Genomic DNA, 16523 nt, shown 5'->3' on the forward strand with positions numbered 1-16523 from the left:
CCAGCACTGTGCATTTTCTTTCTAGGTGTGATATTTGTATTATCTTCACACATAGTATTAGTTCTTCAGTCTCTTTAGCAACACTGTGGTGTGGAAAAAACAAAAAACAACCTGCCATCAAATGCTAAAAAAAACTAAACTATCAGTACAGTATAGGTACAGTTAACTGAAACAATAACACTAATTATGGGTTGCGCAACATGTTCCTCTTGTGTAGTGGAAGGAACAAGGAGGAAGGGGGGGGCAAATGATGTACAAAGAGCCATTTTATTACTTCGAAAAAAGGCTTAACAACACAAGGAATACACATGCATGCAGGGGGATGAGACGCTACACTAAGCAGCGGTTTCCTTATTCACAACACAGAGCTGCACATGGAATTACAGCTGTGAAGCATTAAAATCAATTTTCTATCACACACACACACACGCACACACACATATATATATATAAAAAAACAAAACAAAAAACAATGGGACATTTGATGTTTTGACATTTAAGTAGAACAGCAACAACGTGTCCAGAATTGTTTTTTTCCCCCCAAACAGCCAACACATTCTTGCAGAATGTCTGCTTCTCGGAACCACAGTGTTAGAACAGGCTGTGGGTCTGAATTAAAATGACCATGTCACTTCCTGGAAAAACACCAGCTTCGAACACAGAGTGGATCAGGTAAATGAACAAAAAAAAAAAAAAAACTCAAAATCAAGAAGAAAACTACATGGCTCTAGCTACAGGATGTCAAGCCAGAGCTGAAGTGCTTCTCTACAAATGGATTAAAAAGGAAACTGGTGCCAGTACAACCTTCTTCTTCTTCTAGTATGGTGGAAATGACAAAAAAAATTAAAAGACCTACTGCCCCATTAAAAAAGGGGAAGACGGGTAAGGGAGCACTGATGAAAGCGGCGGTGGTGGCAGACAGGACAGGGGGACTCAGTTCTTTCCTCTCTTGGACTTCCGGGCGGACTGCTTGCCACCGGGTGCCGCTTTTTTGGCAGGGGGCTGGCCGCTGGAATCCACCCCGGACCGCCTAGACGTGGATCTGGCCGTTGGCTTCTTGGCCTCAGGCTTTTCAGACTCCTCTGCCTCCTCGGGCTCCTCAGGGGTGGAGTCTTCCTGCTTGGAACGCTTGGCGCTGCCCCTTTTGGCGGGCCGCTTGGCCGGCGATGCCGGCTTAGAGCGCTTGGCAGCACCCCGCTTCTTCGGGACCACGGGCTCCTCTTCCGATTCAGGTGCCTCCTTTGACTCCTCTTCCTCTGGAGATTCTTCGGGAGAGGCAGGTCGCTTGGAGCCCCGTTTGTTCAGGCGTTTGACTGCAGGCGTTTTTGGCTTCTTGGCAACCACTCGCTTCTTGATGGGCGTGGTGGCTTTAGAAGCTGACGCCTTAGCTTTAGTCACCTTCTTGGCCGCCGCTTTCTTAGCGGGAGACGTTTTGGCCAGGGGGCGTCCTCGTCCTCTGCTGGCCTTCTTGGCAGCAGGGGGATGGCGGACCTTGGGAGGGGGTCTCTTTGTGGGCCTGTGGGCAGGTGAAAAAATGTCACTGTGATTTAAGTGTCCAACTTCAAAATAGTCATTCTCAACTGGTGGTTTGCAGATAGGTGGTAATAGAAATTACAGTTTACAAGTGAATGGCCCTACGTTATTTCAAGGTTTCCAATTCCTTTAATAATACATCATTGTAATGTTTTTCATTGGACTGTTGGCCTTAAAGAGTTTTCCAAACAAATATTTACTGTAATTATTGACTTTACTACTGCCTTAGCATACAGTGGTGTGAAAAAGTGTTTGCCCCCTTCCTGATTTCTTTTTTTTTTTGTGCATGTTTTTCACACTTAAATGTTTCAGATCATCAAACTAATTTAAATATTAGTCAAAGATAACACAAGTAAACACAAAATTCAGTTTTTAAAGGAAGGTCTTAATTATTAAAGGAGAAAAAAAATCCAAACCTACATGGCCCTGTGTTTAAATGTGTTTACCCCCGTTAAAACAATTTATCTGGGGTCTCACTTATCAATGTTGCGTACGCGCAAAATGGGGCCTGAAAGATGCGTACACAACTTCCTGCGCAAAGTATGTGACCTATCAAAAAAAACTTGACGGGAAAAAATACGCAAGTGTACAGCGGTCGGACTTATCAAAGCTGTGTGCGCACAAAACAGGCGTGAAAGATGAGTACGCAATGTGCTGCGTTAAGAACGTGACCCTTTCCCCCAAAAATTGAGGGGAAAAAGTGCGCACATGTACGGATGCTTCAACCCATCCGTACGCACATTTTGGGGGCAAGAAAATTCAGCGATACAGTCGGTGAGGTGGTGAATTGCCTCTGACACTCGTCCAGTTTCACTTAGAAACCCAGGTACATTGCGCAGATTTTATCTATAAATGTTGCACTTTCTGTGCAACTTTGTTCTTTTTGTTTTGTCTGTCCTTTTATAAAGACGCTGCTCATGCTTTTTAAAGTGCCCTTTTGGGCTACATGAAGTATTTTGATTGCAAAATCACGTATTTGTTCGGTGTGGTATGGTGCAGGGGGGGTTGAGAAGCTTCCTTCGAGCAACAAAGGACATTTTATTTTATCATCACTCTTGGCACTTATTGTAACAGTACATTGTCAATGAAAGAATGAACAGTGCTTCAATTTTTTATCATAGTCATCGATGACTCCAAAAAACATCAACTGGGGGGCTTTGGATTTACTTAATTCGGACAGTTGCACATGAGTAAAAATAACTGATGGACAACTGACGGAATTGTCTACTCTTAAAATATTTAAATAAGTGTAACGAATTGGGTTATCTGTGTTGACATGACTTGTTTTTTGCTGAGTTTTGTTGTTCCCGAGGTTCCTGAATGCATCGCGCGACTTGCTGGATGTGAGGTGTGAGAGTGAGGGAGGAGTCAGCGGAAGGCGAGAAGGAAGAGGGATCCGTGTGCTCTTATGACGGTGTTCTGTTTTTGCACTGTAGTTGGCGTTGGTCCACAGTTACCACAGTAGCCGTGTTGGAATAATAAAAAGGGAGATAATTAAGACCTCTAATGTCGTGTCTTTGGAAGATGTTGCAATTAGGGATGGGAATTTTGACTAATTTGCACGCCGACTAGTCGCAAATAAAATTTGAGACTAGTCGGTGACTAGTCTATAAGCAAGAAAACTTGAAATTGAATACATATTGAATTCAAAGTTGAAAATGCAAATGTTTTGTGCATTTACAGTAGGGGCTATTTAGCCCAAACATTCAGGACAGTTTAATTTAAATTCTATATCAATATTTATTTTAATGAATGTTTTTGTATTATTTTTCACAAGAGCTTTATTTTTGAGAAGTTCAAGACAATACAATAATGCAGCTGTTACTGAAAGCATGCTACTGAACACCAATTGATTGGCTAACCTTGTCTTGCTTTAGAAAGAAAATATATATGACAAACAATGCTGAATTTTAAGGGCAAGCAAGGAAAGTCCATCTAATATAAGCAATTTATGTAATCATATGGTACTTGATGTATCTGTATGTACAGTAGCTGCTGCTACGCATGATATAAGCTAAACATTAGCTAGATATGTGCATTTGTGTGTTGAACATGTTGGCTCAATATTGCCATTATAAAAGACTTATGTTATGTTTTCAGTCTCGGCGGTCTACGTCACGGGAGGGAGGCAAGCGTGGTAATATTGCTCGCTTAGTCAGTTCTGTTGTCTAAAAAGGGCGACCAATCGCCAGCAAAATGGAAATGTACATTACTACTCTTGTCCACTTCAACCTGTGAAAGTATAAAAGTGTTCTGCACAATACTTTGGATTTCTTGACAACAAACGTGAGCTCATCATGAACGACTCCACAAAATCAAAAATACCGTGGCGATCGCTTTTCCACTTACACAGACTGAAGCGGACAAGAGCATGAATGCGCACACGAACCCCGACTGGTTATACTTCGGACATTTAGCTCCGCTAAACTCGTGTACACTCTCAGGAGGCAGACAGCGGCTGGTAGGACGGCTAATAGCAACAACTAGCTTCAGGCCGTTAAAACAAAAGGCGTTAGCACAACAACATTAGCTCCTTACTGTCCGCCCAGCGTGTGGAGGTGTACATGAGCCTGTGTCTTCATGTCGCGGGGTTGCCGCCCAAGCAGTCGCATGCGGTGTCCGACACTGCTTGCAGTCGCCACCTTCTGCCTGAGTGAAGCGGCGTGAGAGTGAGGTAAGCCCTCATCGAACAAGCGCGAATGTTCAGCGAACAAAAAGTTCCAGCGAGGTTGACTGCACAGCCGAGTGTAGTGAAATGTGCCATTTCGGCTGTTACGTTCTAAATCGGACGGCGTGTTGTAGGTTGAAAAACTGGGGCCATTCCTCATCCAAATAAATGTGCACGTCTACTCATTCCCACTTCAGTCCCTGTAAATATCCTGACTGGTGTTTAATGCTTCGCCCGTCTGAACCGTGATCAGCAAAGAAGCAGTGTTTTTTTTTTGTTTTTTTTTAAGCAAAGAAGCAGCGCGCGCTCGTCCCTGCCTAAATCTATGTAGCTCTGCTGACTTCCACATTTTCTCATTCTCATAAATCAGCCACGGAGAGGTTAATCCTTTTGATATCTTGAAGTGGGCATTAGTAGGAATGTCCACATACATTTTGGTGCCAATTGATCATCATTTTTGGACGTTATAAGCAATGAAAGTACAATTAATGGAGTTACTTGTTTCCTAATTTCTCCAAAATTAACGGATAAAATTCATTTTTTATCATTTTCCTATTCAAAAAATATATAAAATGAACTTGTTAGTGAAAACATGGCCATCCCGGCCGGCCCCACCGTCCCTTTAAGGCTGGTCTCACTTTTGCCCAAAAACATCTGATGATCCCCAAGACTTTTGGGAAAATACTCTGTGGACTGACAAGACAAAAATGTAACTTTTCGGAAGGCATGTGTCCCGTTACATCTGGCATAAGAGTAACACTGCATTTCAGAAAAACATCATACCAACAGTATAATATGGTTGTGGTAGTGTGATGGCCTGGGGCTGTTTCGCTCCTTCACGACCTGGAAGACTTGCTGTGATAAATTGAACCATGGATTCTACTCTCTACCAAAAAATCCTGAAGGAGAATGTCAGGCCATCTGTTCGTGGCCCCAAGTTGAAGCGAACAAAATGAAGATTTTGGAGTGGCCTAGTCAAAGTCCTGATCTGAATTCTATTGCGATGCTGTGGCATGACCTTAAAAAAAGCATTTCATGCTCCAAAACAATAGTTACAATAATTCTGCAAAGATGAGAAAATTCCCCCACACAGGGCCATGTAGGTTTGGATTTTGTCTTCCCTTTTATAACAAAAACTTTCATTTAAAAACTGCATTCTGTGTTTACTTGTGTTATCTTTGACTAATATTTAAATTTGTTTGATGATCTGAAACATTTAAGTGTGAAAAACATGCAAAAAATAAGAAATCAGGAAGGGGGCACTTTCACACCACTGATAGGTTAGTAATAGAGTAAGGCAAGTTCCAGCTTGCGTACAAATTTTGATTACAGTAATCCCCCACACATTCACGGTTCACTATTCACAAATTCAACTATTGTAGGGGAACCTTGATTTATCGGACACAATGTAGGTGTCCAGTCCACTGGAAATGCCCCTTTGCAAAGTACCTTTCCAAGTCTGTTAGTTCCAGAATTGGCCACAATTTTCCACAGCTCTCTTTACTGGTGCCATCAACAGACAGAGACTTGTCACGCGTTTCTGACTTTGGCTGCTGTCGTCATAAATAAACAGTAGGGCTGTGCGCCAGTATCGAAGAGTGTCACTATCCTCCTGTACTGGGCATTTTTAAGCTATGAAACAGTAATAATAATAATAATAATAATAATAATAATAATAAAATTGGTACTGTATTTTACTTTAAGACACAAAAAAGGACTTTGATGTAATTGACAATCGGCTTAAACAGACGACCTCTTCCCCCAATTAGTCCATTAAATTGAGGTTCCGCTGTACATTTTTTTCCAGTTAAAACTATCCGTAGCTACTCGCTGAAAACTGACCTATAAAATGCCACAATGTGGTGCTAAAGACAGGTCAAAATATGAATGGGTGTCAAAGAATCTTGACTATTAGACAAACTGTTTAGTGGAACCTCAGTTTTCATGTGCCCCATTTGTCAGCGATCACGATTGTTCTTAACAGATATTAAAGTGGGAAAAAAAGAGTGTCCCCAGGGACAACCGTGGAGAACCCCGGCACTTTAACACACCACAGATCAAGTTAAGCACCTCTTCCGCCGAGGAGCTTCTTCCTCAGACTCTTCTTCTTCTTCCTCCTCCTCTTCCTCCTCCTCTTCCTCCTCCTCAGACTCCTCCTCATCAGACGAAGCTCTCCGTCTGGACCTGGCGGCGGGCTTGGTGGACACCTTGTTGAATTTGTCCGGGTACAGAGTAGTTGGGCTGAACACAAACAAGCAAAAAAATGAATAGAGACCTATATTATTTTTGTAGGCCCGATAGTCGAGAAGCCAATATGCTTTTTATTGTAGTATCAGAGGAAGCTAATAGACATCCCCAGCATTGACAATTGTCATTATTTCTGGTCGATCCCCATTTTACACATGTTCATACTCCAGTTTCAGAATTTAAAATCCAATTGGAAACCCCTGTGAAAAAGAAGAAACAGAGCTCCTTTGTTTGTCATCTGTTAAAATGTTGGATTGGAATCCCAGCGACTCTCCTCATACAAGCGCTACTCGAAGCAGGCGTCCATCCACCAGCATCTCCATCTTTATCATTCAAATTTGAAACAATATTAAGAGAGCCAAACGGCTCAACATTCTTGGCCTCAACTATCCCAAACATTAATTCAAAACACAGGAGCTGTTTATTTCACTTTCGCGGGGTTGGCATTTGAATTATCCATGTGCGCCCGCGAAGAAGGGATGCGAGGACCAACACGTACCAAAGTTAAACGCAAAATGTAGCAAGAATGGAACTGCCAGCATATCAGCAGTCCGTGGATATGCAATGGAGAAAGTATGGACTGGCCTTTATATGCGTCAATCGGTGTGAACTGAAGACAGTGATACAATCATTAAGATACTTTAATTTTGAAGGGAGAAAACAAAAAAAACAAAAACGCAAAAAAAATGTCTCCTCGAACAAGTGTTACCTTGGGTAGAACGGGAAGCAAAGCCGGTATGTCCCTGTGAACCCGTGACCGGTGATCTGCTCCATCCAGCCGAGGACTTTACACTTGGTCAGGGTCCTTCTCAGTTTAGCCACTTGATACACACACACAGTTTTGTTTTTAGCCATACACAAATATGGCTGGTGACGCAGAGGTTTTACAAGCAAGACCACTAGAGGGCGCCCAGTGCCTCACCAAGCTGGTACTCCTTGGCGTCTTTGTTGGCATCGACCAGATACTTGCGCAGTGTAGTAGTGCTGCAAGTCTTGGGCTCGTTCATGGCTGTGATGGCCGCCAAAATGGCGTCCTCCAAGGTGCCACCTTTCAGCAGCACTTTGTTGCCAGTACGCTTCAGCTGCAATAAAATGATTTATTTATGCGGCATAAAAGGCAGTGTTTACTATTGCTTTATTACAGTAAACCCTCACCCATTCACAATTTGTCAATCACAAACTTGACAATTCACACATTCTTGTATGGAACCCAATTAACTATTTACAAAAAAACTTGCACCTATCCATGCCATGGGAAGTAAACTGTGTATTTCATCAAACCACATAACTTTTTTGTATTATGGTACTCCCCGTAGCTTCATGCTAACACATAAAGCAAAATGTCATGGACAAGCTAACGAAACTTGCATCAATGTTGCGGTAATTAGATACCTTTTAATCAACATGTATTGGGTCATCCATGTCAAGTCACACACCCTCCCCAGTGACACCGCTTCAATTTGCCTGATTTTTATTCTATCAGTGCCTCATGAATGATGTCAAATGAAATAATCTAAAGTTTGAGCCTCGAAGCTCACACTGTTTTCGAGTTACAATCTGAAATAATCTCTCCGTTTATTTTAAAGGGTAATGTAAAATGAGTTTGAAATGATCACAAAGTGTTCTGGGATCGTCGTGTGGTGTATGTTTAAGGTTTCAAGTTCAATCATTAATATAGGCAATTATACATCAATTTAGGGGAGCTGTCTGCATTAGGTGCACATTCTAATAAGGGTTTATTGTACTTAGATGTGTAGAAATGAGGATGACTTTACCTGGAAGGTTCCAGAGGCTCCCTTCCCTGTAATTTGCTCTAGTTGTCCTCGCTCCACCGCCTTCACCAATGCCGATTTCAGGACTTCTGGCCTGAAAGCAATTCATTGATGATATATAAAGCAAAACTGCCACGAGAGAAGATTCAGCATTTTACACAGAACTCAGCAAGGCTTGATTTTGCATTCACATAACACTTGACATCAGCATACGCAAAACAGTGGAAACAAGATATGGCAAACATTTCTTTTGACGCAACAGGAAAGGAGAAGCATGGATTCAACTTCACACCCATTTTTTTTCCAACATCCACGCACACACCTGTTCTCGATGTTTAGGCTGGGAAAATGCTGCTCCAGATACTTTTTAATCAGCAGGTATGAAGCCTCTTTGGGTTCGCACAGACGCGTGATGATGAGCGGCAGGGCGTCTCCCAGAGTTTCCTGCTTCGAGCCGGCCTTCTGCAACACACCGCCATCGCCATCATCGTCACAATCAACTTCAGCGCATCAATTCCTGCACCAACAGGCACCTACTTTGGACGTGGAGGTCAGCTCCCCGATGGTGTAAGTTCCCAAGAGGCCTTTGCCCTTCAGCTACGACCACAACAGTAGAAAAGTGTGTCATAATGAGCCGTGAGGGAGTTTCTTAATGTGTGTCTCGATTCGGCTGCTTCAAGTCACCTGTTTGATGGTGCCCTTCTCCAGCTGCTTCTTGATCGCTTTCTTGATTTGAAACTTCTTCTTGTCCAGTTCCATGTCGGGGCACTTTTTGGCGATGTACTTCATGACCGACTGGTAGGAAACTCCAGAACTGTGATTAAATGACTGCACAAAAAGGAGGTTTTGATACGGATAACAGGTGTTATTTTATTTATATATTACCCACATATAAAATAGTATGGATAAGGAAAACTGGGCTTGCTCATTGCAGATATTTGAACTCATTTATCATTTAAGTGCAGATATTAACAGTAAAAGCATAACTTCCAGATGAATACTGGCGTAAATCAAGGTTTACTTTTAATTTTGACAAATAGGGGGTAGTCCATTATTACACTTAGCATTTTTATTAGCTTGAGTATGCATCAGTGAATGTTAATCATCATCTTTTGTGAAATAGACAGATTTGGTGACTGGTTGGACTTAGATCAATATCGCAACAAACTGTCATAGGAAATCGATTTCATCAGCCAATTTTGGCCGTTTTAAAAATCACCAATGTCCAGTGTTTAGCAGGTTGAATGCCGATATTTTCTTCTTGTCTATAATGATTATATGCAGCATACATATGGCCTAAATATAAAGACACATTCATCAGTTAATGCATTTTTGCACATAAGTGTATTTTAAAAAGTGCGTTTGAAAAGGTGTGTTTGCACGAATGTGGATTTGAGAATTACTCTCTGTTGTAAACAAATACCAATGGGCAAACTAGGGGTGTAACGGTACACGTGGGTGTATTTATTACGTTTCGGTATGGCATGTTCGGTTCGGTCCACTTATCAGCGCGAGATTACGCACGGGCGCAATTGACTGTTGCACGCGGGAGAGGAGGGCGGCGGCACTAAGAGGAGCAAACGGATACGCAAACAAGCCAGAGCTCGAAGGTCCCCCCCGTACACTGCGGTCTCCTGTTTGGGAACATTCTGGCTGTCCGGTTAAAATCGCCAATGGGGAAAGGTAAGTTCCAAAGTTGTGTGCCGACATTGTTACATGAGATCAGCGGCTATGCTGTACATAATAACTCTTAAAACAACATCATCCGACTTTGAATGTTTCGTAGACAAGGAAGCAAGCAGTATTTTTAGCCAAAAACAAAGTACAACAGCACTCTCCTTCGTTCTCAGCTGCTCCTCTCACTAGCCATACGATGCATTCATGAACCTCAGAAACATCACAACCAGCAAAACATAAATCCGTCCACAACAATACAATACAATTTTATTTATATAACGCAATTCATAACAGCTAGAGATGTAACCCAATTCGTTACAATATGCTGTTGCACATTCAAAGATTTTAATGCCTAAAAAGTGTAAATAATTTCATAAAGACTTTAAAGTTACTATATTTCATTATAAAAAGAGTTTTAATACAGTTAGCAATAATTGTAACTGTTATTGTATGTATTTTTTTCATCACAAAAAGTGTATGTATGTACTGTAATGACAACTTGTCTTTAACTTGAATACTTAGGTGTGTCATAGGCTGTTGCTGCTGAGTGTTTAAAGATTTCAGTGTCTTAATAATTTACAAAATTAAGAGATCTTTATTGTTAGTGTATTTTTTATTCTGGTGTAATTTCTTAGAATATCACCCGAATAGTTCACTTTTGTTTATTTTTTCTAAAAAATATACCGTTTACTTGTCATCTTTTCAAAAGACTTGACATCTTTTTTGTACCGAAAACGTACCGAACCGAAGTTTCCAAGAAACCGAACCGAACCGAAATGTGATTTGGAGTACCATTACACCCCTAGGGCAAACTATTACAAAATAGTAAAACGAATGCATGTAAATCATGTATTTGTTGCGTTAAGGGACCAAAAAAAGAAGCAAGCAAACTAAACGGAATGACTGCACGTGCGTACACACCGTGATGGCTTCTATGAGGAGATGGTCCAGTCTGTTGTGCGTGCCGGCAAAGTTGGCGACGGGAAGCTTCTTTCTGGCCCCGACGCTGGCCCACACCGGGATGGTCCTTTTCACCTTCTTGACTTTGGCTTTCTTGTACTTATAGCCATCCTTCAGCCTGGAGGGGGAAAGATGGCGGACGGCGAGAAGAATTGAATGGCGCGGCTCGTCGAGGCCAAGGAGCGATATTTCACTGTGATGGTTCCCACCCTTATCTCTATCGCATCCTCACCTTAGTAGGAGAACATAGCAGTGTGTTGGGCACTGGCCAGCCACGCAGTCCTTGCATTTCTCACTCTGTCCGGATAAACTGAAAATTTGAGAACATCTGCCTTAATAAATAAGTAGTAGCTACTCTAGTGCACTCCCATTTTCTCAGGAGAACAAGAAGAGGGGAGGTTACCACAGTCAGGAAATGAACACAGATTTCCAAAGGCTAATCTAATAAAAAATAAAAATCAAAAATATATATCTCCCTGGACAAATCACCTCTCAGTGGAAACGCTACGCCGCACAACAAAGGAGCAGCCCGACGTTATCCGGTGGAGGTAAGGACCATGTGAGCAGATAAAAGTGCTATCATAGTGAAATATCGCAGCAGGTCCCCTGTAGTGGCGACGAGGCGCGCTCGTGGAGAACTCACTCGTTTTTCTCTGTTCTGTCATCTGCCTTGTCGCCGGCCCCTTCATCTGCCTTCTCGCCGTTCTCCGCCGGCTCGGCCGCGTCGCCCGCCTTTGCCTCATCCTTGCCGGTGGCCTCCGTGGATGACGCGGGCTTCTCCCCATCGGCGGATGGAGACTCTTCAGGGGTGTCTTCACGTCCTGATCATCATGAAAAGAGCCTTTAGGCAAGGTTTGGTTGGCACTTTGAATTGCTTCACAGCTAACAAATATTTTTAGAATCAAATATTCTATTGATTATCCATCAATTAACTTGTTCAGTACCAGACTTTTTCAGACCCTCTGTGAAATGACATCTAAAATATGTCATTGGGATAGAATGAGTTCATAGGAAAAATATGATTTTGCATTATTAAACAAAAATGGGCATGTGAGGTGCAGGTATAATTTTTTTGTCCACTTGGGGGCGCATTCTTCACGTTCTACTGATTATATGTGACTGAGTGTGTATGCTTTAAATGGCGGGGTTTAACCAGATGAGTGACATGGTAGTCAGTAGGGATGTAACGATTTATCAAAAATTGACATAAAATCGATATAAATGCTTAAAATATGCATCAATGTAAAAATGTAAAAGAATCGTTTTGCAACTCCATGTTAATTAGCCGCTTTCTCAAGGCATGTTAAATGGTAAATGGACTGATGCGCACTAGTGGTAATCCGGGTCATCCGTAAACAGAAGCATTGTGGGAATTGGGTGTCATGGCGCTAGCATTAGCAACACAGTCCAAAGTCTGGGAACATTCACAAAATTACTTAAAACGATGTAAATCTCCTTTCATAGCAACATGGCGGTGATAAAAGAGCATCTAAAAAGTCAGCACATTGTGGCTGATGCCCAATTTCATTTCTCACATTGGGACAGTCGTTCCTGGAATTAGCACACAGACTCCCGTGTGCCGGATGGAACACCGTACGCATGTCCTGTTGTGGTGTGCTAACACACATTAGCATCTACTAGCGATTATGGAGGAATTAGTCGACAAACTGACTTTTATTAAAAACCAAATACAGTTGTTGTATACCTGCGGTTGACATCAAAACAGAGAGAGAGCCTTTCTTGCTGATCTTGAGTGACTAACAGTCACTGAGAGCACGTACCGAGTGTTGTGTTTAGGAACTTGGAAATCGCACCACTCTAAATTAAAACAACATGACCTATTTTCCATAAATCCTTAATGGCAACACCTAACAATAAAATACATAACATACATAGGTTGTTAGAATACACTAATTTAGACCGCTAAAAATATTATTTTCCTCCTAATTATTAAAGTTTTTTCCATTCCGGGTGCATACCACATTTTGAATGTGTAGATCACGTTATGCATATTAAAGAAGAAAAACAAAACATATTGGATTAAGGTTAAATAAAAACAAAATAAAAAAAATGTAAAGTGTTTAGTTTAGTTTTATTTTATTTAGCACAGTGTTTTTCCCTAAATTTACTCATATGATTTCACTCTTATACATTAAAAAAAGGTTTGGTATTAATTTTTTTCTTCTTTTTTTTTGTATTTATAGGTGGTTTCAAATTAGTGCAACTCAGCATAGTGTATAGTTTGTTTTCTTAGCATTTGTTCAATAAAGCCATTCAAAGTGTTGTTATCCTTGATCACTTGCGGGACATTACAATACTTCTAACTAATTATGGTATGCTATATTAGTTAACATTGAAACGCTATCTTTTGTTGATGATCAAAATCAAGTTGTTGTCCAGTAGACACACTGCACTTTATCTTCCTTGATATGTGTGAAATGACCCCAAACTTAGAATATGTCTGACTTAGGGACTCCTTCCTCCAAGATCGCCATTGCGTCAACTTTTTTTTTTTTTTTTTAATGGCATGGTACATGCAATTGCAATAACATCAGTCTCTCTGAGATTTCTCAATGGTGCACACCTGTTTCTGCTGTAGCCGAGAGGGCCTTCTCCTGGGTTGGAGCTGCTGCTCGGCGAATCGGCATCACAGGAGGTTGATCTGGAAAGTTTTATATAAATAAATGAATAAATAAATAGAAAATGCAATTTCTATAAAAATCGCATGTGAATGCTGAAAAGATGATGCTCATGCTGTGGAATTGTCTTGTTGAAATGTGAGAATCGAAGTTGAAATGGCATAAATTAGTCACGGAATGTGGAAGAGAGGGGTAATTGTGTAAAACGCCTCATTTGGGTATTTTACTGTAAAATTTGGGGGGGATTTAAGGAATGTGATAATATCTCACATATTTCCTGCATAAGTGGAACATTTTGCAGTTGGAATGGATTGAATTGGCCATGAATTAAGGGAAGATGTAAAGGTGTGAAACATTTTAAATTTGATAATTTTACAGTAAAAAATATAGGACGTGAAAAAGACATCCTGAATGAGTGAATATTTCAGAAGTAGAATGGTATGAATGTCTTACAAAATGTGCTTACTAAATTGTCTCTTATGTCAACTATATAAATACAATTTTATTGTATTGTATTGTATTGTATAATTCAGGTATCGAGAGGTTCTAATTTGAAAAATTGGGACTTATATTTTTTATAGTGTGCTATTTTGAGAATGTGGGGATTCTTGGAATGGACAATAGTTCCCAGCGTGTTGTTAATGAGTTCAACAGCACGGATTTGGGCAATTTTATTATTGAATACCAAAGCAACTTGAGCGTTTTATTGTTTGTGTGTGTGTGTGTGTGTGGGGGGGGGGTAATAATAATAATAAATTATTAATTTTGCAAATGTGGAAAGATAGTTACCCGGATGTCCTGAATGAGGTGAAAACGGTTACAGAGCGGCGAAGTTAGAATGGCTTGAATCAGCGGAGAAATGAAGTACAGCACCGAAAAAAAATTAATATTTTAGGGGGTGTAGAATAAATGCTAATACTAAATTCACACAACCGAAAAATAATCTAACAAAATAAATAAAAATAATAAACGTCTTGGCGAAAAAAATAGATTGTTCGGGGCCCAGCACTAGCAAATGATTCAAACAGGCAATGCCTTTTACCTCAATTCAAGGAGGCCCCACGTCGTTTAATGGACGAAAACCGTGAAATACACGAACTCCCCCAGAGTCAACAAAGCATTTCGAACCGGCTCTCTTCGGACTCTTGACCAACGTCGAGGAAAGGAAAATCGCCAATTTCGCCATTTTGTCCTCTGGTTAATGTTACACACATACACTGAGTGTCACACACATACGCGGCGGTGGTGCTGATGGCGTCGCGCGAGCATTTCAAAAACCCGCCCCAGTCTGCAATAATTCCCACGTACGACTCTCCGAGCGTCCCTAAAACTGCAACGAAAACTTACCTTTGACTTTATTGTGCAAAAGTGGATATATTCGCGAGTTCAAAATGAGTGCACGATCCTTTATTTCGATTCCTCTGTTTACGAGCCCCGCCCCGTTCGAGTGCTTGGTGACGTCACAACGTCTCGACTGTCATGGCGGAACGCAGCTTGTGGACTCTCTCCCACCATCGCTATCACCTCCTTTGTTTTAATTGAGAGCCATCAAGTAGACTTACTCATTTCTGAATAACAAGGCCAAATAGATTTCAAACGAACAAACAAAAAACTGTTTTTCATTCAATATTCTGGTTTATATTGATACGACCACGTGTATTAAAATAAGACGTTTTTAAAACCGTGGTACCGTGTAAAGAAATGCAACCTCATTTACCGTGGCAAACCAATTGAGGCTGGGGGCGAAAATGACTACAAATATGACCACGTATCGAGGGTGTCTGTTGCTATGGATCATGGGAGTTGTGGTCCGTAAGTGTTAAGTTGTTGCAAGTGTTTTTATTTCAGTTTTAGTATTAATTTCGTCCTTGTGTTTTATGCTAATTTGCAGTATTTTAATTCTTTATTTTGTATTTATTCTATACAGTTCTTTCAATCCTCTAGGCACACGCATCAAACTAAAGGCCCGGGGGCCCACATCCGGTCCACGACATGTTATGTGGCCCGAGGAAGCAAATGTGCATCAACTTAATGTTTCTTGCTAAAATACGAAAATTGCAAATTGCATTCACTATCATTTTTTGTTCCCAATCTCCTTTTAAAATAAATGAAACATTATAAAGTTTATACTAGCCTATGATTTCAAAAGTACTTATTCATCCACTTGTTGCGTGTATATATAGTATGAGGTTTCACTTATTTAGGTTCACCGTCACAACGGCCGTCTGAAGGAAAATATAACTACGTTGTGGCCCGCGACAAAAAAATTAATTAATTAATAAAAAAATAAATAAAAGGTTGACACCCCCAGCTGAGGTGATCTTCAGTGGCATAAAAAATAAAATGCACTATTATCATTATTTACGCCAGTGGTGGGCAAATTGTGTTTCAAGGGCCTCATTTGATTTTTAAAAATAGATAGATGAGCCAGATCACTCTTCGATAAAATGAAGTTAAAATCTGCATGTATAATTATTTTAATACTTATTTTTAAGTTGTTCTGTAATTGACCAATTTTGCAATCAAATTAATACATTGTTTACCAATATTTTAAAAATAGTTTATTTTATTTACAATAAGTCAATTGACCAATTATATTTTGGACATTTTATAAAAATGAACAATTTTATTTAACCATTTTATTGTTTTGACCAATTTTAAGGGAAAAATCTACATTTATCAAACAGATATTACAGGACTGTTGATAATGTAAATTATTTGTGGCCAAAAGGGAACTAAAGAGTTGTTGAAGGAAAGGAACAGTAAACGTGACTATTACAACACAAATTAAGAGGTTGATGGATATGTTTAGGATTCTTTCTCCAACTAACATCCCAGCCACTAATAAATTGAAGTTATTTCCTCAAACCTGCATTTACACACCTTTGCGCAAACACTCAAAAATTGAGACTACTTAATTGAAAACACTGCAGAAAAACACATTTCCGTCAATCTCTTGAAGGTCGAGTTTCCATGCTCACATTGCAAGTGAATACATCAGGTTCACATTTAAAGACAATCACAATC

At 40.5% G+C, this 16523-nt stretch overlaps 1 protein-coding gene across 1 annotated transcript; it reads right to left on the reverse strand.

Moving 5' to 3' along the window:
• Positions 1 to 248: 248 nt before the first annotated feature.
• On the reverse strand, positions 249 to 14987 carry hp1bp3 (heterochromatin protein 1, binding protein 3). Its single transcript, XM_086041545.1, has 13 exons — positions 14844 to 14987; positions 13442 to 13519; positions 11501 to 11678; positions 11090 to 11167; positions 10819 to 10975; positions 8905 to 9048; positions 8758 to 8817; positions 8543 to 8682; positions 8224 to 8314; positions 7371 to 7530; positions 7158 to 7269; positions 6272 to 6442; positions 249 to 1516 (listed from the first exon to the last, which is right to left on the reverse strand). The coding sequence occupies exons 2-13, from the start codon at positions 13503 to 13505 to the stop codon at positions 934 to 936; spliced, it is 1938 nt and encodes a 645-aa protein (XP_085897671.1). The 5' UTR covers positions 13506 to 13519; positions 14844 to 14987; the 3' UTR covers positions 249 to 933.
• Between the last annotated feature and the right edge of the window lie 1536 nt (positions 14988 to 16523).

Source organism: Filicampus tigris, chromosome 9 (assembly GCF_054856515.1).
Source record: "Filicampus tigris isolate MCC_2025a chromosome 9, RoL_Ftig_1.0, whole genome shotgun sequence".
NCBI lineage: Eukaryota > Metazoa > Chordata > Actinopteri > Syngnathiformes > Syngnathidae > Filicampus > Filicampus tigris.